Source organism: Sturnus vulgaris, chromosome 1 (assembly GCF_052056855.1).
Source record: "Sturnus vulgaris isolate bStuVul1 chromosome 1, bStuVul1.hap1, whole genome shotgun sequence".
In the NCBI taxonomy this organism is placed as follows: Eukaryota; Metazoa; Chordata; class Aves; order Passeriformes; family Sturnidae; genus Sturnus; species Sturnus vulgaris.
In genome coordinates, this window is record NC_142243.1 from 30,305,350 (window position 1) to 30,333,332 (window position 27,983).

At 41.6% G+C, this 27,983-nt stretch overlaps 1 protein-coding gene and 2 long non-coding RNA genes across 4 annotated transcripts in view; 1 reads left to right on the plus strand and 2 right to left on the minus strand.

Annotated features, from left to right (window-relative positions):
* LOC148225131 (uncharacterized) overlaps positions 1-27,983 on the minus strand; it is a 98,352-nt gene that overhangs the window by 785 nt on the left and 69,584 nt on the right. The gene's annotated exons all lie outside the window — the stretch shown is intronic.
* Positions 220-27,898, plus strand: LOC148225132 (uncharacterized). 2 transcript variants are annotated; one of them, XR_015802822.1, is made up of 4 exons: positions 220-554; positions 22,172-22,314; positions 24,538-24,623; positions 27,516-27,898. It is a non-coding gene; the product is annotated as an uncharacterized LOC148225132 (long non-coding RNA). The 2 variants fall into 2 exon arrangements; XR_015802827.1 differs by lacking the exon at positions 220-554 and adding an exon at positions 18,050-18,271.
* On the minus strand, positions 15,120-17,500 carry FERD3L (Fer3 like bHLH transcription factor). Its single transcript, XM_088155518.1, has one exon. The coding sequence runs from the start codon at positions 16,441-16,443 to the stop codon at positions 15,880-15,882; it is 564 nt and encodes a 187-aa protein (XP_088011644.1). The 5' UTR covers positions 16,444-17,500; the 3' UTR covers positions 15,120-15,879.

The window sequence follows — 27,983 nt, forward strand, 5'->3', positions numbered from 1 at the left end:
GCATGAAACAAGACAAGGCTGCTGGAAGAGTGGTGTCATCTTCTCCGGGGAACAGAGTCGTCTCTCTCCTCTGCCTGGGGACTGACTCCCTTTCCTCCGGGCAGAGGGAGCATCCCGGGAGCTGCCAGGGGCCAGGACCCTGCTCGCCGCCGCCGAGGGGCAGCCGCCCGGCCATGGGCGCTGGCCCCGGCCCCTCCGCAGCGCCTGCCGGGCACCCACTGCCGCCGGAGCTGTCCCGACGCTTCTCCGTTCTCTGCCCCTCTCGGCGACCTCTCCTTCTCGGGTTTCCATCCCGGGGTGAGAGCACATAGAAGTCTGCCCAAAACCGTCTTTTTTGGGAAACAGGACCGGGGAGGGAATAGGGACCGCCTTAGCCGGCAAGGGAAGACACGCCGGCGCACAGACCCACAGTGAGCCTGCACAACTTCCCTGGCTTTCAGCTTGTCCCTGCTGTGTCTTCTGCGACCGCAGGCCTCTTCACTCGGCTTAACATCATGGCTTGTCCGGAGACCTTCAGGGGTTCCCTTGTGTTGGCAGCAGCTGCTGATTCCAAGGTAAGAAGAGCTGGCTCACCTTTCACCTCCCTCTCACCAATAATTTTGTGTGTACCCAGAGCCTCACTACTCCTCTGGGGTGTTGAGCAGTGTCATTACAGAAGAAATCTTGGAAACAGTGGCGATGATCATCTATAGATGGCTCTAAGAAGGGCCTTCCTTCCTTCCTTCCTTCCTTCCTTCCTTCCTTCCTTCCTTCCTGCCTGCCTGCCTTCCTGCCTTCCCTCATTTTTCTTATGAGAATAAAACATCACAGAGAAAAATAAACCTGGATAGAACAGGATGCTGAAAGGAGGGAGGGGCAGCACCTCCTGAGCTGATTTGGCAGGATGCACAACTTTTCGGGGTAACCTTAACTTTGAATGGGATGCAGGACAGCACCTGCTTGTCATGGGGCAGGAGGAGGGTGTGAAGAGCAGAGTGTACGGAGGAGTCAAGGACAGGTGGAGAAGTAGTATTACATGGTTTGTAAAAATGGAAAACATGGAGAAATGTAGGGATGGAGTTGAGGAGAGAGGACTAGTTGACCATAGTAGATGGCTGGGCATTAGTGTCAGCTACTCTTTGTGCAGCAAAAGCAACCAGCAGTGTTTAGCAGGACTTATGTGGTCCTACACTGCTATATGAATCAGGACTGCACAACCCTCCCCAACCTATCCCCCATCTTCTTCATTTTGGCTTTTGTTTTATCTCTGACTCACAAATGATGGGCTCAGGAGCAAAGGTCCATGATGTTACTGTCAAGACCCACACAGGGTGCAGGGGCCAGATGAGCTGTGGTGGCAACAATCTGTCCCACGGGACTTGAGCTGGGCCGGCTGTGGGAGCTGCCTGGATCCCACAGGCCTGCCAGCAGGCAGCAACCCTACCTAGTGTGTGGAGCTGTGTTGGGAGGAGGGTGGATGTGTCAGAAAGTCATGTCGGGGGTCTGAAAGAGAAAGACATACTGGTGTGTTTATATGTGAGGATGTGTTTGTGCGTGCATACATGTACTGTTGATCTTTTCCAGTGTGAGTACATACATATGTCAGGAGGGAAGGGGAGTGAAGTCTGTGCAGAGATTAAAGAAAATCAATTAAATTCTGGTTTATTTTGAAATCTACAGTTCTGATGGGGATTGAGGTGGAGCCTTTGCATTTCACACTAAAATAATTGTATTTTAGTTATGCAGTGTTAAACCATCTGTTTTGAACCTCTACTAAGGCACTAAGGTAGCTCTGCAAACCACTTTAAAGCATGGGATGAAGAATGTCATGTCCTTTTTTTCTCTATGCATAGGCATGAATGGGTAAGAACTCTCCTGGCTCCTTGGGCAGAATTGCAATCCTATTTCACTTTTTGGTGGTAGCAAGCAAAACTGTAAACAGATCCAGGGCCTTTCTAGAGATACTTCCAGGTCCATTCCTACAATCTTCCCTGGGCCTCAGCTCAGGAAAATATGTGTTGTGGGATGAATTCTTACATGGAACATTGGCAGGACCCAGACCACTCCATAATTTTGTCACCTGTGCAGAAAGGTACAACACTGGTAAAGCAGCCGTCTAGATTGGTTGTGAACACATAGCTAAATAAATTACAAACTTCGGGGGGGAAGAAGTGTGGAGTAAGTTGGTCTGTGATGATCACGGTTGATCACAGGACAATAGCTGTAAAGGATCACCTCAGCTTTATTCCAGCCCTTCTGTAAGCACCCATTAACTGTTGAGACACTCGCAGGATGGGACAAGCAGCATCTGCCTTAGCCAGGCAGAAACATCACAGCTTTTAAGGGGAGTAGGTCAAAAGGTTGATTCTTTCCATGATTTCTAAGAATGAATGAATGAAAGGCCTGATTTTGTCTGCCTGTTTATAAATCAGTGCAGAAGAACTAATGTGCTCAAGATCTGGTGGTTGCAACTACAATGTTGCCACCCATCAATATGTTGTACACATTGTGCATACACACAAATTACAGTTGTATTGCTATAAGGCTGTTCTGTATTCCCCATACAGCAAGCACATACACATGTAATTTAGCTCACAAAGGCTGTTCACTGTGGTGAAACTCTCACTGCTGGTGATTCCTTGAGCAAATATTGAGCAATGTGTTACATACATGCACGCCTAGACACAGCCTGCCTGCGTGTTTTTGATGCCGAAGCCTTCAATCGGGTGTTTTCTCAGAGGTTTTATCTTTATGTTGCAAAGACCACTGAAATCAATTGAAGTTTCCCTACTAGTTTCCACAGCCAGGTATTTTAATTCCTATGGATTCTAGGTGAAAGCCTGGTCAGGACCATATCCTTTCTAAAGGGACGAGAGAACACCCAGCAACTTTTCCTCACTGGCGTTTATGCTGTAATTTGCTCCGTGTAGAAAGCACACCGGGAAACAGGCTGAGAACTCTCACTGTGCCCTGGAACAAGTTTATTCTCAGCAACAGCAAACGGGCACAATGCCTGTATAAAGGGTATGAGAGCGGGATCCGTTTCTCATCTTCTTTCACCTTTTTCTTCCTTCCTATCACCTCGGCAGCTCATACAACGAAGGACTCGGAAAAGCTGACAAGCATCTCTCACTCACTCTCCCTACCTGAGCCGGGCTCGGCTCGGCTGGGCCGGCCGGGCTGGCGCTCGGGGCGGCTCCGCGGGTCCGGGCCGGGCCGGTCCGGGCCGGGCCGTGCTGCCGGCGGCCACCGGAGGGCACGATTCCCCGCTGCGGCTGCCGGCCGAGCCGCTCCCGCCGTGGCCGGAGCCTCTCCAGGCTGCGTCACCGAGTTTGGGGGCCGGGAGGTGCTGTCTGCCCGCTCCCTGCTCTGCTCGCCCGTGTTTCAGCCAGCCCCGAGGGGTTTTTCTCGCTGGGGTGGCCCCACGCTGCCCACCCGGGGGGCGGCCGCGCTGGGTCCGGGGAGAGATCCGGCACACGGATCCCCCGGGACATACGGACACTTCCCACGGGTGGGCTTCTAGCTGCCGGCGCTTTGACACGGGCTTCGGTCGGAAGCTCTGGAATGCAGATGGATAACCGGAGTTCCTCTAGCGAGTCAGTTTCATCGTCAAAACCGCTACAATGGTTTCTATTTATTTTTTAAGGTCGTTGTCATGTGGCCATTCACGTAAAAGCCCTAGCAGTTTGCTGCCACGAAAGGATGTGGCAGAGTTGTTCCCAGTGTCCCCAGTGTCCCCAGCGCCCGGCCGGTCCTGTCGCCCGTCCTTCCCGTCCTGGGCGGGCGGCAGGGAGCGCTGCGCTCCCCGTACACCATCCTTCGGCATCTGCATCCATCCTCTCCTCCCAGCCCTCCATTCTGTGCAAGGCCGGGATATACCTATATCCTATTGGCAAACTAGCAATCCCAAGTAGGAGACAGGTCTCCCAATAAATTAAAATCTGAGATTATTTTCAACTCGAGTTTCTTATATAAAATCTTTTATTCAGTTCCAGAAATAATTTGTGGCCGTGGATGGGACTGTTTAAGCAGATCTTAAATACCTCGGAGGAAGCCTGAGTGGTATCCTCTCATGTGTCCTAGACAAGACTAGTCCTTCCCATCACAAGGAATCAACATATCTAATGCTGTGGTAAAGTTCTGCCCCTAATTATGGCTCTGGGTCGTGTTTATGTGGTTTCACATCTAAATCTGAAAAGACCACTTAGTAAAACCATCTTATCTACACTCCAGGAGATAATAGTTATTTTTATTAATAATGGAGCTTATTGGATATTTCAGCTCCTTTGATTTTTTTTTCCATCTTTTCCATCTTTCCTGGACTGTATAAATGTATTTTTTCTTGTATTCTTCCTATTCCCGTACATTACACAAATCTCTATATTCTCTATATTCTCTCAGTACTCTTGGCCCATTAAACTTCAGACCCTTTTAGCTACAAATTCTGGTTTTTTCTTCCAAGGTGGGGGAGAGTGCACCTCCAGCACTGGTCATGGATAAAGCATTCCATAAAGCCTTCTTCTTATGGGTGGACTCAAATTCTCCACAGCTCAAGCAATTAAAATCAGAGCCTTAGAGCCAAAATTTCAGCATGGGAATGGACTTTCACCCTGTTAGCCATGTCTGCAACCCTGGGAAAAATCCCCTCCATCCACAGTGCTTCCTACTATATGTGGTCTCTTTTAGGATTTCAGGTGCTCTTGGAATCTCACAGATGAAAATGAAAAAGAGGTCATGTGAGAAGCAATCAGAACTCATAAATGAACATAGAAGTTCAATAGACTTCAATAGGCTATTTCTTACATCTGAAACAGGCAGCAAATTCTCATGTGAGGGAAAGAGCATGGAAAGTCACCCCAACATACACATATGCTTTCCTGGGCAAAAGAATTCCCTTTTTTTGGTTTGTTTTTGTTTGTTTGTTTTGGTTTTTGTTTGTTTTGGCTTGTTTTTGTTTGTTTGTTTTGGTTTTTTGTTTGTTTTGGGGTTTTTTGTTTGTTTGGTTTTTGGTTTTTTGGGGTTTTTTTGTTTGTTTGTTGTTCGGTATTTTTGGTGGTTTTTTGTTGGCTTGTTTGGGGTTTTTTTGGGTTTGTTTGTTTGTGTTTTGGTTTTTGGGGTTTTTTTTGTTGGTTGTTGTGTTTTGTTGGGTTTTTTTTTTTTTTTTTTTGTGATTGGTAGGCTTATTATTAGGCTTATACAGGTCTCCAAGTTGGAACCCACCCATCCTCTCCCCCCAGCCATAGACACAGGGGCTGAATGCAGCCATGCAGAGGAAATGAGCCTAGAGGGGAAAGGTTCACAGAAATGAACACCCATTTCACTCTTTCCACAATTACCTTACTTCCAAGGACATATAGAGCTAGAAAAACTTTTGAGGGAGCAGGGGTTTATTTCCATCTCTGCTAGGTTGTATTTCCTTTCAGAAAAGACAGTCAGCATGGATCAAAGTTTACATATTTCTTTCTGTGTGGGGACATTATAATTGTTTTGTGCTATGGGCTATCAGCTATGATGCCTAAAGATCTGCTATCCATCATTACTCCTCATTTTACAGCCCCAATCTCATTTTCCTTCCTCCAGAATATAGGATGATGATTAGGTTACCTTGCTCAAAACGAACTAATCTGTCCATCCCTGGCTTTATTTTCTTATCAAAGTTCATATTGTAGGTCAACAATTAAGGTGATCTAGAGCACAAATCCTGGTGACCAAATTCCAAAGGCAATTTTCCAGAGAGGTAGTAGTTTATTGATATGTTAAACTTAATTAGCACACATTCACTGTTCATATATCTGAGTACATACTTGACTATTTATGAACTCTGACCTCCAAACAAACATCTGTACTTGTATTTATGCAAAATACTGTACTGCTTCTGCCTTGAAAAGTGTCTATATCAAACATTCTCATGCCAAAATCTACTATCTGACCTTGCAGCACTAAAAATATTTCATGTCAGAAGCAGAGAAATATTTGTTTCTTCTTTTAGAACATTTATGCTTACATTCATTAAGGACTCGGTCCAAAATCCTTTGATGTCAAGGAGACTGTTTCGGTGGCCTTTGGATCAAGTCTTAAAAAGGGTCAATTAAACTTTAAATAAAATAAAAAATATAATCAGTCCAGCCTAAGAGTATAAGAGATGTGTAAGAAAGGCTGCCTTTGGAGTAAAGCATCAGTCATTGTTTTCTAATATTTAATTGAACTTATGGAATTTTTCATTACCAAAACAATAATCCTTTTCAATAAAGTTATAATTAATTTTTAGTCTTCAAAACATCCACATTTTGCTGCACAGTAGAAATGTTGTTGCTGACCTAGTGAGTGCAAGGATGCTTTGAGCTCAGTAGGACATGTATGGACTGGACCCTAAGCATAAGATATGGCCCACATTTTCAAAGTCAGAGCAGAGACCTAATACCAAAATACTCTTCTGACTCTAAAATATGTTCAGATTTATGTCTCACTTCATATTTGAGCAACTTATGATACTTTCTAATTTTTGATCTAATGTTTTTGTTTTTCACACTTTTCAAAAGGACTAATGTAGCTCTTGGCAACAGCAGATGCTGTAATTAATTTGAAGGTAGAAGATGTCCAGTGGAATATAGTAAGGGCTTTAATTCAAAACCGTGAACTTTATAGTTCAGTTGGTAATCCTATTCTCTACAAGGAAGCATGGTGTTTAGAGCATCCATTTTCATAAAAAATAAACCAATATTAAAATAAGCTACAGACTCACAAAGTTTACTGCACTGCTTCCTTGTAGTCACTGTATCAGAAGACTGAGTAATTTGAATGACATATGTCTGCAGGAATTTTTGCTGAATCTGGGTTATTTTACAGTAAAATGGTCATCATTCCTTCCAAACAGATAGAAGTTTGATCAATTATATTTCAGTGGCTTACAGCCATATGCTATCTACAGTGACATTTATGATCTATTTTTGTTATCCCCAAATGGCCTTCAACCTAGCAGTTATCTGCCAACATGTTAAAGTTTTGGTCAGTGAAAATCCTTTAGTGTCTTGGAAAGATTCATGATGTTGTCTTTTGGCCAAAGTCCATTATGGGTAACTACAACTTTATCTACATTCAACGTATGTAATTGAGTGGCTGTGGTATGGCACACTGTCATTTGGCTTAATTTCAATCAACTAAGATAAGTCTCTGTATTTTCTTTCTTATAACACTGTGTCATGTTGCTGTGAAAAGTGAAACAGCTGCCACATTCTCCTTCTTGAGGATGCATCCCAGAACGGGCTGTTTCTTCTGAGAGGACAACAGAGCCTCCAATTTGGCAGGTACAATTTTGCAACACCAAATCCTTCCATCTGTGGTTTCATGTTGTCAGTTCATTGCAGGAACTAATAGTCTGGTCTAGATGTCAAACTATCTGATTTGTTAGTGTAGCTGGCAGGTTAACTGTCTAAGTCCTACCATTTCCTCACAGAATTCACTGTGAGTAGGAAATTTCATCCAAAAATGAAGAAAAATAACCATCTTTAAAGATTAGATGCACTGTTGGGAAATTAAGTTCTTAATGCTAAATCAGATGTACAATAGGAAGCACTTCATAATTGCTCACATTAAGGGTAAGGAGCCAACTCAAAGGCATACAGACAGGAGGAAAAAAGGCAATACAGTTACTCAGCTATTACTGTGAGAAACAGCCCTTCATATTCCCACAGATCTAATGTGTATCAGAAACAAGTTACACTGCTATAAAGAGGTAGAAGATCCTTTTTCATTCCTTGTGGTTATGGGAATGGAAGGCATTGTATTTCTTTGCACATATCCCTTCCAAACTGTTCATTGAGGAAAAAGGATTTCTGCTGCTCCTTAAGTCATAGAAGTTAGCAAACTATTATATAACAAAAAGTTGCCATTAAGCTTTGCTTAAGAGTGTTTAAAATGGCATGTGTAATCCATGCTGGAATAGGTGCTACTGTAAGGGCATCAATATTGAAGGGAACGGATTAGCAGCTCCCCAGTAACAACTGTGGCACCACAAATGATGCAGATAAGCACCACCCCATTTGCAATTCAGACACAGGAGAGCAATGCCATGCAGGCAGTAGTAGCATTAGACATGGAGTGGAAAGAAACCACAGCAAATATAGGTTTGTTTCCCTAGGTTTTCATTAAGAGACCTCCATGTTGCCATCTGCATTTCCACCATGCTGCTGCAAGGTGATCATTACCAACCTCTGTGTAGACTTTGTGTCATTTGAAAATGTGTCACTGGATGTTTTCAGCAAAAGAAAATACTATGGGCATAAAGTCTTCTCTTTTTATCTCTGCAGTCACACTGCATCTTTGGGGTGATATTTGGTGTTTATGTGCTATGGAAGTAATTCAGAAACCCTCACAATAAATGTTTCTAATGACCCATAGCTTCACGAGAACTGTGTTCTGTAAGGGGAAGCAGAACTGAAGTGAATGTCATTAAAACTTTTCCTTTGCAGTGTCTATCATGTCCTTCCAGCTTGAGGGCAAAAAACACTGGTCTTATACACCAAAATGCTGTCCAGTCAAATATTAGGCTCATGCATTGGATCCTTCAAATAATTTGGCCAATGGTACACTAAAGACTCATGTTTCTACTACTCTCAAAAACAAGATGATAAATTTATCTGGTTTTGGTTTGGTTTGTTTGTTTGGGGTTTTTTGGGTTTGGTTTGGTTTATGTATTTCAGGAGATATGCCTGCACATTTTAAATTTTTAAAATATGATGAATGCTCTATGTTCTCATTACAACTTTGGTAGAACTTATTTCTCTCCAAGGGCAAATCCCACGTTATTAACATCATAGAACTTCCTCAGCATAATGTGGTTCAGTCCATAGGTATGGCAGTTGTGATCTGAGAGGGGATGCTGAAATAATTCTTTTCCTGGATGCTTGAAACGTATAACAGTGAGAACTGACTTATGTTGTCAACCCAAGTATAGCTGACAGAATAAAGCAATGAATAGGTGGATGTTTCCAAATTTAATACCTTGGGGCTGGTAAAGGTGTTTTACAGCTATAGGACTTAAAGTCCATCTTACCAAGGACTGCTTTAGTAGTTCGAGCACAGTTATCAGAACTTCATAGAAAGTTCCATTTGCTCATGATTAAAATTTGGGCTCTGTACGTCAAGGAGGTGGCACCTGATGAGGGCCTAAACTGTCAGTTTAATCATATTTGGCAACATTCAAGATATCTGCAAAGAAAATTTAAACAGAGTCAGATGTAATATGAAATGAATTCCACGCGCCTTCATGTAAGGCAGAGAAAGATCTGAGATAGCCCTTCATTTTACAGTCTCTCAATCATCTTTTCCCTTTCCCCCCCCTCCATTACTATTATTCATCATCCTGCAACTTCTTTTGCATCTGGTAGTTTGCAGAGTTATGAGAGTCAATGATGTTGCAGAGTTACTGCAGTATTCTAGCATATAATTAAATAATTATAAAAGTAGATTAAAACATCTTTCTGCATATGCACTTAATGCTGTTTATATTCTGTATCATATATGATAATATTAACAACAAAAAAGTGAACTACTAAAGATTCTAAGTACTCACAAATGTCCCCAGATGATGTTGCTGAGGCCTAAATATCTGATTCTGCTCAAAGTTATTTAAAAATAATTCAAAAATTACGCCTTCACTCCAAAGATTTCCTGGCAACTCAATGACTTAGTTATGTACATTATTCTAAAAGACTTCATAGGAACTTCAATGCCCAAGACCAGGCCCAAGAGCACCTTGAAACATCTGAAACACTTCAGCATTTGGATAATTACATACTTTTGGGACCAACCCACATTTCTCTTTGGAAAATGTTTCCCCTGCATGGCTGCAGACAACAGATGGATCATATGATCTCTGCATTTGGAAAGATGGCATAATTCTGGCAGACTCTCAGTTAAGTGAAAGAGGCTGATTTCAGATCCTCATTAAGAAAATATACAACCACATGGAGTGGACTGAACGGCAGAAAGTGAATGCTGGCGCCAGCTTTAATAGAAAATATAGCACACTTGCAACATGAAATCTGCTGAGCTGTGGCTGGATCTAGCTCTATCAGGTTTTACATTCTTTTCCCAAATAAATGTGTTCTAAAAGGGACATTCTTTGTAGTATAAGGGCCTTCTGTTTGACAGGAGGGAGGGGAGCAGAGCAGTGGAGGGTTAAAAAGCAAATTCAAAGAGCCACCAGGCATAGGGTGCCAAGGCTTTGTTGAGTTTTCCCTTACACTTTTCTGTTCAATGACACTTTTCTGTTCAATGACACTTTTCTTTATATTTCTAGTCTCTTGGAATATTTTTTAAGGTGCAGATGGCACTTTACCCAGAAACGTCCCTTGGAGAGAGCATGGCCCCTTTCCACTGCAGGGCTCTGGGACCAAGGTCCAGTGCCTTCTTTACACACATTTCCACATGGAAGCAGCCCTGACAAGCCCCTGAGAGCTTGAGTAGGAAACCCAGGGCACTATAAAGTGTAATATAGTTTCCCAGCAACACTGGATATGAGCAATAATTTCACTATAATCACTACTCACAGCTGAAGAGAAAAGGACTGGTGGAGCTGCACACCTCCTTTTCACCATCAAACATCAACATAACAGCTGTGGCTTCAGGTCACAACTTTTGTTACAGCAGTGACATCAGGACCTTCATAGGATATCTCATCTTGGCCACACAAAATAATGAATAATCATAAATCATTGGTCTCTTTGAAAGTATTTGCTAAACTGTCTTTTAGCAAGATCAGAGACAACACCTATCCCACATGAACCTGAAAAGTTCAAGTAGTAATGGTGGTTGCTGTGGTATATCTATTCCTGTGTCCTTTGTTCTACAGCTACCACTCTTCCCCCTGATAACTGTAAGTTTCAAAAGTTGGGATCATTAGCAAGGTTAAAGACTGCATAGTAAGTAAACAATGCTAGAAATAAAAGGAAATATCAACATCTGAATTAACTTCTTCTCTCAGTGCATGTGTTTGTGTTGAAGACTCTCCATCCACAGATTTTCTCTTTGCTGTGTAGAAAATCATAAAATGTACTACTTTTCCTTGGTCTCTTGTAAGGCTTGGAGCAAGAGAAGATGGAACTGGAACTTACAGGGATAATTATTATCTCTCTTCTGCTTTCAGAGCTAAGGAGAGACAGTTAAACCAAGAGGATACTCTTTCTCTCTCTTTTTGAAATTATGGCAAAGGTATGACAAAAACATAAATGGGCCTAGAATCTCTGTGTGCCTGGTGATTTGTTTGAAATAAAGTCATGTGTGACAATAGTGAAGCCTGTCCTTCTGCAGTGCAACAACTCTGTGTGGGAGCCTTTCAAAACCTCTCAGCATGGCAGGACATGGTCTGTGTCACCACTGTGGCACAGAGAGCAGCAAAACCCACACTAAGATAATGTAATGCACACTACAATTTGAATATGTTACACTCTTTATAAGTATATATTAATGTGGAAAACTGTACTACAAAAGTAAAGATGACAGAATTACTACCCTATTTTGACTTCTTCGAGGAAATAGGAATCTCAGGTATGTAAGGACCACTGAACTAGAATGTAGCTGGTGATCAGCAGAGTGAGTAGTAGCCGTGAAAAATTCAAAGTCTTTAACTTTAGTGCCAGCAAGACACAAGGTAATCACTGAAACTAGGATAGAGAAGGGAGAAAGCAACATTTAGACGGAACACAATTTAAAAAATGATATCCGAGCTGTACTTCCTAAAAAGCTAAAATTCTAGGCAATCACAATTGAATATTTTTATTCTGTCAATTATTTTATTCTGGATATATTGTGTGACAAATGTTCATCTCACTATCTGAAACAAGCGTTTTTTTTGGAGCAGAGCTGAAGGGCAAATAATCTGAACTCATTATACTTAGCAAACTCTTAGAAAAAGTATCAATTTACTGTACTACAAAAAGAGCATAACCAGCACACCTATCTATCTTTGTAACTATTCTCTTGTATTACTAGGAAAAACTTGGCAGACATTGTTGCAGATTCGTAGCATTCAAGCCTAGTAAAACAACAAATTCCTGTGAAAACAGGGACTCAGCATGCGCAGCAGTCACATTTTAAGCTTCAGTATTATAGCTATTTTTAATTAAACAAAGAAACAAACAAACCACCCACCAAAACCCAGAAGTCCAAGTTAATTGAAAGGACCAGTATGGTCATATAGAAATTCTCTTTGAGGAGAATCACTGATCTGAAAAAGAAATCAAAGCCACTTTTCCATTACTTTTGCTTAGTACCTCCATGACTTCAATAATTAATTTATTTTAAAGTTTGTAAAAAAAAAAAGAAAAAAAGTGTTCTTGAACTAAGACTTCACTTATCAAGTTTCATCCTATAGGGAACTTTTATAGCTGGGTTATAAACCCTCCACACTTGAGTGTTTATAATGGAAATGCTGACAAATGCAATAATAAACACCAATCATGGGGCCATAGTAGCTGATCAGAGACTGGATGCAGAAGTTTGCAGTGCTATCATAATATTTTATTCTGTTTCAGGCACTAGTTTGCTTAAACCTCCTTTCAGGTTCAGCAGCTGTAAAACAAGATCAATCTAACTAGAGATTGCAAAATCATTTGATTATTTATACTTCTCTTTGAAAGCTATGAAATGTGTCTCAAATATGATTTCATTTAGTCTTATTTTTTAGTTTATATGTCTGAATACTAATTGTAACACGATAGCTTCAAGGGAACTCAAATTTCTACCCAAAGTCAGTCTTCAGTGGCCAAAGAGAACATAAACAAACCTCAGACCAGGGTCTAAAAATGGGCTATGATCAAACAGCTCTAAGGCTTTAGAAAGCCCCTTATTATCTTTTCCCAGAAGTAATTGACACTGTCAGTTTTTGTTCTTAATGTGGTGATAATGGCACTTTGCTTTGGGGAGACAGGAGCTGGACTCAGCCTTGGTGGCTGCAGGGATTCTGAGCAAGGGGAAGGCCTTTCCCTGCAGTGGGTGAAATCCAAGCCTTGCTGAAGTTAGCAGCACTTCTGCACTCTGTTAGGGTTGGGGTTTCACTGTCTTTCCAAGCCTGACAGGCTGTTGTACTGTACTGACTGCATGGATTAGAATGCAGCTCTCTTGGACTGAGACAAGGATTAGGGGAGAAAGGACCCCACAGTTCTGTTATTTCAGCGAGATGGGATTGCACTCCAGCAAGAAACTTGTCTGCAATGCTCCTATAATTGGTTTATATTCTTACCAGACTAAACTTCCAGGATTTCAACACATCCACAGGGGCCAAGGGATGGGTCAGTATGGCATCTTGCTGTTTCACCAAGCTCTTCACGAGTACAAAGACATGCTTTAGTTTCAGCACTGGTTCCTTGGAAAAAAAATTTAGACTGCTTTGTTTTTTTGGCAAATCTTCATCAGTTTTGGAAAAGCGTGAAATAAACAAACAAACAAACAAACAAAAAAGCTCATTTCATCAGGTTCTCAGGTCGTATAAATCGATGTGTGGGGTAGTCAAATACATCTTGGTACTTTTTCTGTGCTGTTTACATCTTGTGTTCATTGGCTTATACCACAATTGCATTTTTAATTTCTAATGTTTTTGGTATCGGTGGCTCATATAAGAATGTTACTACTGTTCATATTGCTGCAAAATTTCCAGTGAGCCATTAGAAATCAGGATTCATAATGCAAGATCCATTTGTATTTAAAAATAAAATGTAACGTATCCTTTCTGCTTTTCTCTAGTCTCTAACACAAGTATGAAAAAAAAAAACCAACTTGGATCTTGAACAAATTCCAGTGCTTTGTTATTAAATCAAGAAGAGAAAACCAATAATTTTTGAATTATCTGTTACAGACATGTTTACATTATGAATCTCCTAACTTAAGACTCTATGTGCTATAGAGTTCTAATTTTATCCAATGACATGAGCAAGAAAAATTAGGGAAAGTTATATAATCATACTGTGAGAGATCATAGAGAAACAGTGGTAAGAAGTGAATATTAAATTGCATATTTCATTGTCCTTAAAGAATTTGTCTTCATCATTTTGCCTGAGATGATGGCAACTAAAATGAGATTGGGTTATGTGAGCAACTATTGATTTTGGAACGTTGTTCATTCGTAGTTCCTTTTCTCATTTTATTTTTAGGGAAAAAAAAAAAAAAGAAAACAAACCCCAAAACAACAGAAAACCATCTGAGGAGATGAAACCCCCCAGTTCCTAGAAAGGATCCAGCTGTGCTAACTATCCAACTGCCTCTTGGAAAAAAAAGCATTTTGACAAATAGAGAGCAGATGCAATGTGTGGAGTCAGGGAGGTCAACAAAAACAAGTAGAAAAAGAAACCAGGAAAACAAGTGAAAAGAGAAAGAATATTAGAGTATTCATACAGGATATTAGATATCTCATGATAATATTAAAGTGAATAAAATGAGAAAAAGAAGAAGAATCACCAAGAGCTGACAAAACACGAGAGAAGAAATAAGAGACAGGATCATAGATATACTAGTTTGAACTAGTAAATCTTAATTTTACTAATATCACGGTAATTATATATAATGGAGATAAAAGCTGTCCTCTGAAGCCACGCAGAACCAGCGCCCTGAATGGGCAGTTTAATGCGAGTGGACCGGGCTCTGAGCAACGGCAAACGCGGGGAGAAATCCAGGTCTTTCCCAGCCGCAGCTAAGGAAGGTGACAGCAGCAGAGAGAAGTGGGGAGGGGAGAGGGAGGGCAGAGACACATCAAGCTGGGTCGCAGAGTCTTCTAGGGGAGACCCTGGGTCCCGCTCCCAGCCCGGTCACGGCCACCTCCCGCCGCTGCCGCTCTCCCGGCATCTTGCCCCTTTTCAGAGATGCCAGCGAAGGCATCAGGAGGTAACGCTTGACAGAGATCCCCGGGGTGGGCCCTATCCCCATCCCCGGAGTATGCCCGCCTCGGGCTTCCTCTTTTCCTCCCACTCCGGCTTTTCAGAATGTATTTCATTATTTTTATTCCTTGCAGAGATGAAACGTGGTGTGCGTGTGCGTGTGAGTGCGCGTTTATAAGGGGATGTGTGCCGTGAGAAAGAACACGTCTCCGCTTGACTTCCCCCAAACCAAAGCCCACAAACTCACAAGTTTTCTCTCACAGGAGGGTGCAGACGTTTTCCCAGGCGGCCCCGCCGGTGCCGGGAAGGCTGCGGGGCATCCCGGGCAGCCGCACCTCGCCCCGCCGGGCCAGCCGCTCCTGCCCAGCTCCCGCCCGGTGCGAGCCACGGCGCTGGCCGCCCACGAGCAAGGATAGAGCCCTTCCCGGGAAGAAAATCGTGACAAGCGCTTGTATCCAGATGTTCGGCTTCCCTGGCCCCGTGACACACGGCGTGGACTTGGCAGACCGATTTCAAAGAAAAGGGAGTTGTTGTTTATTTTTTAAAAGGCAGAAAGAGCTGGTTTAAAATGCACAGGCCGAGATTTCCCTGGCAAGCAGCTGGGCAGGAACCGAACCCGCTGGAAGCGCGTTCTGCACATTGGAAGGGCTCCACTGCCCCGGCCCAGTCTTTCTCCGAAGCAAAAAATTGGAAAGATATTAAAGCAAGCAGGCAGTATAACACAAACCAAAGGGCCTCGAACCTTAATTTCCTTCCCCCCACCCTTCCATTTACAAAAATTATAAATATTAACAAATCTGCAACACACTGACCCTCTCCATCCATCTTCTCCCCAGCTCCTCCCGACCTCAGCGCACGCTTCTCCAAACACTCCTGGTTTTGCATTCCACACCTACACGGTCCTGGCTGCAGTGTGAGAAGCCGAGGCAGGAGCCACGGCTCTGCTTCCCCAGGAGGGAGGTGCCGAGGCCACCTGCTCGCTGCCGCGGGTGATGTCTGGCCCCTGCCGCATCCCGCCGGGCCCGGGCGCTCCTCAGCTCGCCTCCTGTCTGCTGCACCCCTCCAGAAGCTCAGTCATGAAGGAGATGTACACTATGGCCAGGCGCAAGGTCTCTATCCGAGAGAGCCTCTTCTCGTAGGCGAAGGTGGGCACCTTCTTCCTGAGTTGATCAAACGCCTCGTTGAGGTTGAACATCCTCTTCCTCTCCCGTATGTTGGCAGCCTGGCGCTGGGCATAGGTGATGACTCGTTTTCTCCTAGGTCTGTCCAGGAGGGAAGCGCTGCGCATCCTTTCCTCTTCCTCTTCTTCGTCTTCGGGATCTCCATTTCCGAAAGCAGCCAGGGGAAAACCCCGGGCCATTCCTTCCCGAAGCGACAGGACTCTGTCCCCGAAGGGACGGCCGGCGGTGACCTCGCAGAGCCCCAGGCCCTCCCTGGCCCCAGGGGCTCCCTGGGGGTTGCCCAGAGAGAAGTCGGCCACGAAGTCCAGCATCGAGGTGCCCAGCAGCCCCTCCGGGCAGGGCACTTGCGGGGCTCTGCAGTGCAGCTCATCCAGCAGCCCCGGGCGCTGGTGGGCTGAAAAAAGGCTGGCTGACATCTTACTTCAGAGAGGGCTTATTTTGGTCCCCCATCCCCAGCCCCGGCGACGTCAATATTTATAACCCACTGGATAACAGGATTAGCAGGACTAGAAAGAGCGGCTGTAAAATTTCTCGCCGTGATACTGATGAGAGGAGACAGGCAATCCCCTCGGGGACGCGTGGACGCTCCCGAGAGAGGAGTCCCCAGCGAGTCAATCCTGTCACAGCGATCAAGGACAGTTCCTTCTTGGCAAAAGCCTCCTCTCTTACCTGCTGAGCACTTTTGTCTCTTCTTACGCACCCGCAACCAAACGATTTTCAGCCTCCTTAAAGCCCCCAACAGCAGAGCCGGGGCTCCACTGGGCTTGTTTTCCTGCTTTTTGTCGGGATCTCTGAACCCTGGGAGCCAGCCTGACAATTGATGTCAGGCAACTGCTTGTATGCTTTTAATGATGTCCTGAAGAGGGGACCTGCATGCAGAGGGTCACCGGGGAATGTTTACCCTGTATCCCAGCGCAATGGGAACTGAATGACAGGACCTCCATTAGCCTAAGTAAGCATTGTAGGGGACCCGATATTACATTCCCAGTAGTAGCTGTTGGAATCGTCTCTCCATTCCCCCTAAATCCCCTTCAATCAAAGTTCAAATATCTTTCCAGTAAAAGGCTGCTTAGTAAAGCTGATTTCGGTTCAGGCAATCTCATAGCACTTGCTTTGAAACTCTTTCCTCCTGCCCGTGAGAGGAGGGTAATCTGGTCCTGTTCAGGGCAGCGGGGACACCTTTGGTAGAGCTGTCCCGGTCACCGGCAGAGCACAGAGTAATCAACTTGAGCACATGCACTGATAACGCTGGATATATGCAGCAAAACACCGTGAAATGCACATGAACACACCCACACACACACCCGACACCGCTGAATACCTTTCTTTGATCGAGGGTCCCTTGAGGACAGACGCTGGGGATTGTTTTGCTTTTGTTTCGGGAGACTGGAAGAGGGGCTGTGTCTTCACCCTCCCGGGCCACAGACTCTCCCTAAATAAACAGCCCGGCCCTGGCAATCCCTGGCAGTGTCAGATATACCGAGGTCGAATCCTATCGATTTTCTTTGGCACACGATTTGTACACACAGCTCTCTCAGGAGTGACTGCCCATCACTCCTGAGCTGCCTTCTTAAAACCTAATCTTCTCCTTTGTCATGTATTGTTGTCACTCTCGCTTTGGGGCTAATTAGTCTCTAATTTCTAAGGGGATTTCAAAACCCAAGAGATCAAAGGAGGTGGACGGGGGCGGCCGAAGGATCTCTCTCCTGGAAAATACTTCCTGTTTGCCTACAGGACCGCAAACATTTCCCGGGATTTGTCGTCATTGACAACTCAGCCAGCGAACCCCGCATCCCTTTCCTGGGAGAGATGGGGGGAAGGTCACTTTCCGTCGCCGGTTCCCGGGCGGGATGCGCGGCTGCGGGCGGTGCGCGGCAGCTCAGGTACGCTGGACAGCTCCGAGAGGGGCGGCCGGACCCCGCGGTGGCCGTGACAGCCCTGCGGGTACCGAGGGGACATCGCCAGCACCCCCTCCTCCGGGCCCACAGCCCACCCCTCCCCATCCTGTCGCGGCGAGTGACAGGCGGCACCGCGGCTGCTTCAACCCGTCCAAGGATGGGTGAACAGCGAACAACACGGGGAATGCCTTTATTCTTCCTGCGGCTCACAGGTTTCCTAGCGAGCAAGGAGAGAGCCGCTCCGAAACTTGCTTATTTGTAATAAAACACCCGGTGAATGAAGCAATGAGGCAAGGAGGAACCGTAAAACCTCCGTTGAGAGGTGATGCCTAGAGAGCATCCAAAAGTAAGTTGAAAAGCAGTAAATGCTAAGAGTTATATAAAAATACCCGGTGGAAGAAAGATCAGATATACATATTTATGACTGACCCACAAAGTACCATGACTTATTTGGGCTACTTTTAGTTGAGGTGACAAGTATTTCATTTAAAGACATGGAGGTATAAATTAAGGACAAGTGCCAGGAAAGATATGTCACTAGAAAACTCAAAATTATCGTGGAAATACAACTACTTCGGATAGTGAAATAAAATAACGGAAAAATATTAACTCATCACCTCTATGTCAAACTTCACATTAATTTACTGTAGGAAACTGGCATTTAGTAGAGGACAGACCTGCCCTTCACCAAAGTGTCTTCAGAAAGAAGCTCTTGCTCCCCTCTCTAGTTGCAGATTTTTGCAAGATACAAGTTACAAACTCAACCAGAGCTGGAAGAGGTTTCTATTACAAGAACGTAAAGGGACAAGCTTTTCTAGCTAATAATGCATCACAAAGTAATATAACATAAGCTATAAAAATAGTAATGTTTCTTGAAGGAAGAAATAACGACAGAATCATGACAGGACTGGGAGGTCCTAGCAGAAAATGAAGACTTACTACCAAGGTGAATCCTCTCATAAAGCTGTTGTTTTTCTGCTTTTTATCCTTTTCTATTCCTCCTTATTTTTGCTGAAATATTGATTTTTCTCTGATATTACATATTTTAGATTATATAGAACAAATTCAATCAACTGTGGTACCAGTAATGTGTGGTACTTTTTTAATTTGGTGATTTTTGTCACTTTGGGGAAAGTATGGAGCTGAGGCAATGTATAATGAATACCCAATGCTGCAAGACACAGATTTTCAGTGCCTAGACAAAGCAAGAATGTCAGAGGAGGAGAATGAACTCCAGTAAGAGACTGCTTTGCTGCTCCAAAATTGTCTCAGAGCAAATTAGGTGATCTAAAGTGTGTTCTAGATTTGTTTTAATATGAATCTAGTTTGCTTTATGACTCCTACCTACTTTCACCCCTCTCTTACCCCATCTTTTCATTTCACTTGTTTATCAATTAAAATTTTTTTCTCACAAGGTGCTTAGAGACGCTGAGATCTCATGGTTACAATTTCAAACCACTGCGCAGCTATTTTCAAAATTATTCTTCAGAAATATCTATAAAACTAATCTTGATGCTCATGAAGGGTTTGTGTTTAAAACTCAAACCAGGACAACTTTTCTGATCTATTAGCCCTATCAGAAAAGTATATATATATATCCTTTTCTGCCCAGCCCTTTTATCACCTCGTGTGCTGCACGCCTGTGCAAATAATTGTCCACAGTGTCACACAGGAAAATACAATCACTCTGATAACTTGGAATTATTAATCGAGATGCTATAGATTTCAACAGTGACCTGTACATTACTGGAAAATTCACTGGAAATCAGCAGTGATCCTGAGATGCAGAAATATGTAGGTACTATCCATCAGATATGACTCATTAAAAAAGGACCGGAAAGGTACTCTGCTTTAAAAACCACAAAAAGTTAGATATGCAACTGAAAAAATGCCTACCCTTTTCTTGTAGAATGGAAAAAAATCTTCTCTCCTTTAACTGATCCATTAATAGTTTGACAGTTGCTATGATTTTCAAACTCTGCCCTGGATAACAGAAACAGATGGAGTCTGTGGGACACTAATGTAATCTCTTTCAAATTATTGACATTTCAGCTGCCTGATCTTCTCATTAAAATTAAAATTGCAGTAATGCCTATGGATCAGGATCTTACTACCTCAAAACACAGGACAGTTCCTGCCCTGTTGGACAGACAGTTTGCATTCCTGACAGGCCAGACAGGATTAATACAGAATATATGTGTGGAGATGGGGCCAGGTCACAAGGGAATAGAGTTTGGACAATATCTCATCTTGACCATTGCTCAGTCAGTGGTGAAGAGAAAGGCACTACGAACACCACTGATGAATTAATACAAAATTGAAATATTTATGCAAAGCTAGTTGAATACTGGTTATTTTGATGCTAGAAGAATGCCATAGTATTCAAATGAAAGCACAGCAAATGTGATTGAATGTGATATCACTAGAAGAGTCAAGGAGTCCTCAAATGTCTCGAAGAACTATGAAGTTAAATAGGCAGTGAACACTGGGCTGTGATAGAGCTAATGTTTAAAGATTTTATGTCTGAGTGAATCTGAGGGAGACGAAGAAAATTTATTAAATGAATGAAATGGTCAGCGCTTTCTTGAGTGCCTTGCAACAAAACCAGAGGTGAGTAGGCTGGTGAAGTCAAGGTCAAAGCTCATACAGACCAGAGGAACCAGTGCTTTGCTGGCTGAAACTGCTGGGAAAGACTTTGGTACACTACAGACAGGTGAAATGTACAGAGGAGAGGACAAAATTACCTCAGTCTGACTTCTCCAGATCTCATTTGGAGAAAGAATTGGCCAACTCCATCAGTTAAGGAAAATATTATGGGTACTAGAAATGGGCTCATATTATCTAACTGCTGGATCTTATCCAAGCATCAAGTTAGCATGGAAATATTTTAGTTCCCTCAGAGACAGGAACACCTGTAATGAACATCGTGGTCCACACCAAGTCTGTCTCTCCTGATGGACTGTGAGATGCTTGGAAATGCTGGCTTCAGTTCTGTAGGATGAGCCTTAGCTCTAGAATTAGCAGTGTATGAATAAAGACTAAGAAAAATCCAGTAAGATATATATCCAGAGTATGTAGGCAAACACAACTGGTGTATTTGGTGCAGTGACTAGAATTTGAGTTTGTAAGAATTCTCTGCAAATTTTTTTTTCTAAATAGTTTACCTGTATAGACAGTTTAAGAATTAACTTTATTCCTTAGGCTGATGATATATGTGTAAAATCTCTGCTCACAAAGCAGGTGAAGTCCAGCTTACTAGTTCAGCAGAGGGACTAGCTCTGTTCTGAAAACCAGAATATATCCAGTGAGCCAAAGCTTTACAGTCTGATCCTATCAGTAATTTCAGGCATTGATCCTACTTGCATCTAACTATATTAATGCATTCCTGTGTCACAGCCTGACATTAACAGGACTCCAATTTGAATACAAGCACCTACTTACAAAGATCAGGTTTCATAACTTGGCTCTCTCAGACAAAAATGTGACATTCAGTAACATCATTATTCCCTGACACAGGAAATCATTAGGAAAAATCAATATTTTGGGCAAAACCTAATAAAACTAGATATTTTCTGCCAGTAAAGTGCAGTTCATTTTTATTTACAGTGGTATTACACATCATTTGAAGAGTTTAAAGAAGCAACTGTTGATTTTTTCCCCATACGGGACCAAATGATGAAGAAAAAGTTTGAAACTATAATCTTGGGTAAATCATAGACAAATGAAATGAACAGCTGTGGTTAGGGTGGGATGGGATTCATCATGCTTGCAAAGTTTTATGAATGATACTTTTTTCTTAATCATAACCTTAGGGGTGGGAGGGATTGAGAACAGGACATGCATTAAGGTTGGAATGCCAAACTTAACTTTGAATTTCCTGGCTTTTTATCATCATGCATGAAAAAGTGTAATGTTATTCAAACATAGCTTCTTTAATCTTGATTTTGTTATATTAATATTTTTTTGTTCAATTGGAATGCAATAAAATGTATATTTTTTATCTAGAAGTCTAGATATTTTCAAAATCTTTATTTCAATTACTTAATTTTATTGTTTTATAATTATGTACTAGAGGCATTAATTAATGCCTTTTTCTTTTTTTCTTTTCCACTGCTCACAATTTGTAAAACGCAGGGAAATGTTAGTCTGAAAGCTATTTTTGTATAAACAGAATAAATATATGTTTGATGGGGGACCAAGATTCATCTTTTTCCTTTTTTTTTTCTATTTATTCTGGAATTTACAGATTTTTTCACAGGTCACAGATGTGTCTCCTGCAACTAGCAAGGGGACTGAACTGAAAGCCATCTCCAGAAAACAGATCTCCTTTGCCAAGCTTCTCAGTCCTCCATTGCTTTGCTAGCTTCTGGTTATGGTATTCTCCTAAGGGTATGTAATTTCTTTTCTTCACAGTCCCTCTTAGCAGCTCTTGACAGCTTGTATCTTAGTGCATATTTATGAAATAGTCTACATTATGGTATCACATAGTATCTTTTCAACTGAATTTCCATTTCATTCTCATTCAACACATTGGAAGCAGCTAATATTATGAATAATGTTTGCTTATTTTTGCTTAGTCATTCACCCTTTTTCTTTTTTCTGTGGTAAATAAGTCATGATTAAATATAAGATTTAAAATCTCGCTTTTCAAAACATTTCTCATGCTTTAGCAGCTGCCATATCAATACGCTTGGTAGATGTGGATTGAGTGAGTATTTTTTTCTCTTTACAAATGGAAAGCAGGAACAGAATAAATGTCAAACAGAAATAGAAGAATTATGGCAAATAGAACAATAAGGTAAATTGGAATTGAGAGCTCCAATTTGATTTATCTAGTATTTAACTTCTAGGACCTTTCGTGTTATAGAGACTTTTAACCTTAGGAAGATCCCATTGAAGTATTCTGCTATGTGCATTTGGTCCCTCCGTAGATAGTATATGATTTTTATATTCATTATATGCAATATATGTTCATCAAGTGATCAATTAATATATACCTGAACATGTTTTTATTAACAACATGGAATAAGCTTTGATTGCTTACTAACCTAAAGGGTTTGATTCTGCAAATGTAATTTTGAAAATATATACCAGCGTTACTGCTATTTCCCAGATTTTTTTAAAATTAACTGTAAAATGAAAATTTCCATCCTGTGTTCCATCATATCATTCCCATGTGTGCCAGTGGCAAGGCTGAAATCTTTAGATCTATTGTGCTGCTTACTGCCTTCAAAACTATGCAGCCAAATCTTCTCCTTCCTCTGCCATCAGCATCTGGGGGATGGTAACAAACACTTTGCCTGGAGATTTCCCAGATATTTGCTGGCAGCATCATCCATCAACTCCTGCTGGATGGGCCTGATCCCTCTTGTTGTCCTGTACATGCCATGGGATGGCTCTCAAGATAATTTGCTCTATGGCCTTTCCCAGAATAAGGCCAGGCTGACAGACCTGTGCTTCCCTGTATCCTCCTTCCGACCCTTCCTGTAGATGGTCCTCACATGGATGACCTCCAGTCACCTGGGACCTCCCTGGCTAGCCAGGGCTGCTGGTGAATGATGAAAAGTGGCAGAAGGAGCACTTCTGCCAGCTCTCTTGGTACCCTTGGGTGGATCCCAGCCAGCCCCACAGACCTGTGTGTGTCTAAGTGATGGAGCAGCTTGCTGACCATTTCCCCTTGGATTATGGGGTCTTCATTCTGCTCCCTATCCTTGTCCTTCAGATGAGGCCTGGGTACCTGGAGAAGAACTGGCCTTACTATTGAAGACTGAGGAAAAGAGGCTGGTTTACCTTACTTTCCATGTGGAACATGGTTTACCTTCCTGGGCTTCAATCTTCTCACCTCCTGAGGTTCATTGCTCTTTGCCCCAAACTCTCCCTTCTCACTGCTCTGTTTGCCCTCTGTGTCTCTCTATCTAATAATTTTTACTTGCTGTCAGGGCTATCCCAGGCCTTGGTCTGGCACAACACTCAGAGCTGCACTAGGTTACCATTCTCAAACCTTAAGAAGTTTGGCAACATTAATGGAAAGGTATAAACAATCTAGAATATTTGAAGCCATACAACTTGCAGTCTGCTTTAGCAGAGTAGTCTTAAATGAGGTATTTGAAAGTGTATTCCTATGAAAAATATGCAATTTTCAGTATTTTGAAGGATGAGGAAATCAGTGCATTTCCTAGTTGCTTTGTTTACACATGATAATTTTGGCTGGATTACAGAATAAAAGGGATCATCTATATGACTGTAATTGAGTTGCACAATTCATGTTGTTATTAGTAATAAAAATATTAACAGCAATACTAAAGGTACGTAAATGGACATTACTTATATATATTCTTTTTATGGGTTTAACATTAGAAGGTAAAGACGCCCAAAGCCATTTTCTTAAATCATATGTTTTTTTAACCCATTTGTTTGATTCATGTGTATATGTGTAGGAAAAGAAATTAATCTAAAAGTTTTTATAATACCTTTCATGCTTAACTCACAGTAAAAATTTTGCCAGTCTACTACATCTTTAATAATCTGTGCCACAGAAAACACTAATTTGTCTAATTTTCCCTTTTAATATTTTTCATGAGTATGAGATTAAATGTTTTGAATTTTCTTTAGAAAAAGTTTCAAAAGTGGTGAAAGATGTTGCTCACTACCAACTGAGATGAAAGAATCTACGATTTTGATAGAAAAATCTTGGCAAGGTAAGCATTCAACTACTTCAAAATCTTGTGTAAGGTTTGTCTTTCCCAATTACATGATTCACTACATTCTGGAAAATTCACATGTAGGTTTTTAAATATTATTTGACCTGTGTTTGTTCATTCTCATTAGAACAAAAATAACATCTCACTTTCAGGAGCCTGGTCAGGTCTTAATTGAAAAAAGAATCTGCATGAAGCTGTGCCATAGACACATTGACATGTCTACAATGCAATTTTATTTGTTTTGGGTAAAAGTAAAATAACATATTAATCTTTTGAGCTTATTAGAAATACAAAATGTGTCAAAGTACTGGATTTTTTTAGCAGCTCTCGTCTTTCCTTTATGTGGATTATTGCATCAATTTTTATCCTTCCTCCTATTTTCTATTTTAAGTTCTGACAAAAGTGAAATATTGGTATGGTACAGAGGTTGGCGCTTATCAGTAGTTATGAAGCAATAATCATAATGAATGAGTAAAAGGTTTTAGGAACTAAACAAGGAGCAGCTGAGCACTGGGAAAGTGCTATCCTGGCCCTGAGGATCGAGGAAGACAGATATGGCTTTTGTGGAGGTGAAGTGTTTCTCCCATTCCCTCCCAAACATGAAGAGGAAAGGGAGACTTTCCTCTATTATGCCTTCTGATTTATGACAAACATGCTGCTTTGCATCACATATTAGATTAGAAGATCTTTCAGGCAAAGACTGAATCCTAGTATTTCATCTGTGACTAGTAAAAGGGAAAGCTCAGACACTACTGGACACTTTAACATTACCAGAAGATGAGACAAAGATTTATTTTCATGTATTTCATGACCTAAAACAAGTATTTTAAAAGGAAGAAGAGATAAACAGTCATAGCCTAGCTGGAGAAGGGGAAGAAGAAATTATGAGTCTACAATACCTTGATGGCAGTGGTGTAGAGGGAAGGTGGACACTTTCCTACTGCACCAGTAGGTTTGAGATTTAGTAGGAGGATAGAGCTAATTCTGGCCAGGCTACCACACTCTGATGAAGCCCAAAGATTTTGTCATTGAAAATATTTTTCAAATTCTGAATTCTGTCCAGTGAAGGGAAAATATAACACAGGAAGGCTGAACCTAAGAGCCATAGCAACTATTGTAGCACTACTCATGAACACCATGATCTGAGGGCACAATAGTAAACAAAACTATATGTAAGCAGTAAATTTTGAAAGCAAATAGTACATTTAAAAAAAATGTTTCCAATTGTATGTTAAAAGCTAGAGAGTAAGGAATGACAACTCATAGTCCAGCTATTCTATAAACTCACTGATAAAAAACAGTTCCTTCATGTCCTATCCCAGGTCATCTTTGCCTCAGATTTGTCCAACTTCAGAGAATTACTGAATAATGAAATCTTACTCCTTGTTAGGGATTTCCCCTAGGCTAACAATGGGGAACAACAGAGTCAACTCATTGCACAAAGGACGTTGTGAGTCATGGACAACTCCATCCTTGCATTTAAAACATCCCCAGACCACAAGTGCAGTTATGTAAACACATAAAGAAGGACCTGCAGATATTTACTGCTACCCACATAAATACAGGGTCCAGGCTATGGCATGTTTGGCTAACACTAGAGTAAGTGAGCTGTAGAAAGTAATACAATTCTGCTACTCTCACTTTTCATATTTACTTCTATTCAAACATTGGCAGAAAGGCTCTAAATTGCAAGTATAGGCATGTAAATACCACACCAGCAAAATGTGCAAGTATGTCACCTTGTGAAAGGACTGAAGAGAAGCAGCCTTGATTCTTTGCACTGGGTTACCAAAATACACTAATTGCACAGCTAAGAACAAACCCACAGTCTCTGGTCTGCTAGCTTAATTCTTTAATTGGTTGGTAATCCTGGCTCACAAAGTCAGGGAAAATCAAATCATTCGCTTTTGCTTTCAAAGCTAAATCTCTCTGGGATTATCTCATTTGTGAGACCAGATCCAGAGAAAATAACTTAGGAATGGAACAATCCATTTTATTTTTAGTTCCAGAAAGGTTGAATAATAGAGTAAATCTATTTTCTTTCCTATTTTTCAAATGTAAAAAAGGATATATAATCTCATTTAATTTTGCTAAAGAAGAAAATCAGCACTGTGAATTAAAAACTTGATATACCTTAGTACACAGTAGTCAGTCAGGAGTGTCCTAGGATGTTGAAGATTAGCCATGGTGGTTTTGGTTTAGTCTTTATTGCTATGAGAGATTTTTTTCCAGGATTTCTTGACTCATTCCTCTGAGCCTGTGTTGAAAGGGAGTTTCTTAATGTATTCTGAAGCAATCACATAACTTGTTCTCTCTTTTTTTTTTTAAATTTGCTATTTAGTAATACAGTTAATTTCTTCAGAATATTTTAAACCATGTGTTTTCACTGCATTGTGTATTTTTGAAAGAGTAAATATTATTAGACTTATTCCATAAGAGTAACCATAGAAACAATGATTTAAAGAAGTTGGGAGAGCCGGGTGTTCTAGCTAATAGCTTTTTAATATTCAAAATCATTATCTTATAAAAATTAAACTAAAATTAATCATTGGATTAAACCAACTGCAGACCTCGGTTGCAGCATAAAGTCACTAACAGACAAACTTAACCTGGTGCTCTTTTTAGCGAGAAAGGATTCAGCAAAATTTCCCACTGGCCATATGTATGCATGTTAGAACTCTTAGAAAATAATTCTGAGAGGGGTGAAAAAGAAGAAATTTGCAATACCATTCTGCAGCTACAGTCACAGGTGCTGTTTTCAGTCAATGATAGAAATTATTGCTGTGTAGCCGGTCTTGAGGTTGACAGAAAATTCTTGGAAAAATGAGAGTTTAAAAGGGGCAAGAAGTCAAAGGTTTAAAATAAACTTTTTTTTTTTTTTTTTCCCAGCTGAGAGAAACTCTCAAACACGACTGAGTAAACAAGACTCAAGAATTGAGTGGGTCCCTACTGAAACCTGGACTTTTCAGACTTTACCTGCTTTATCTGCCACTGTTTCCCATTTTACTTTTCATGTTTCCTTGGCAGACTGTTTACAGAAAATCACCAAGAAGACACAGAAGCCGATTTTGTCCACCAGCCTATACTTTCTCATTTCAGTTTCACAAGTCAAAAAGTGATGATTGGAACATCAGGAAGCAGTGCAGCCTAATGCAGCCACTTGACTGGTCTAAGATTGCTTACTAGTTTTTCTTTTGGCTAAATGGAGATATTTCTGATTAATTGAAATGGAATGACAACATGCAAGAAGTGGAAAGAAAACAAATGAAAAACTAATCAATTTCTTGGTATTTAGAGACCATGGGCAGACCAATATCTAGTCTGAGCTAAAAGTAGGTAGGGACATAAAAGGTGATG

What these genes read in the sequence shown, in the direction of transcription:
- FERD3L (XM_088155518.1), bottom strand. Translation starts at nt 16,443, where the DNA reads ATGTCAGCCAGCCTTTTTTCAGCCCACCAGCGCCCGGGGCTGCTGGAT.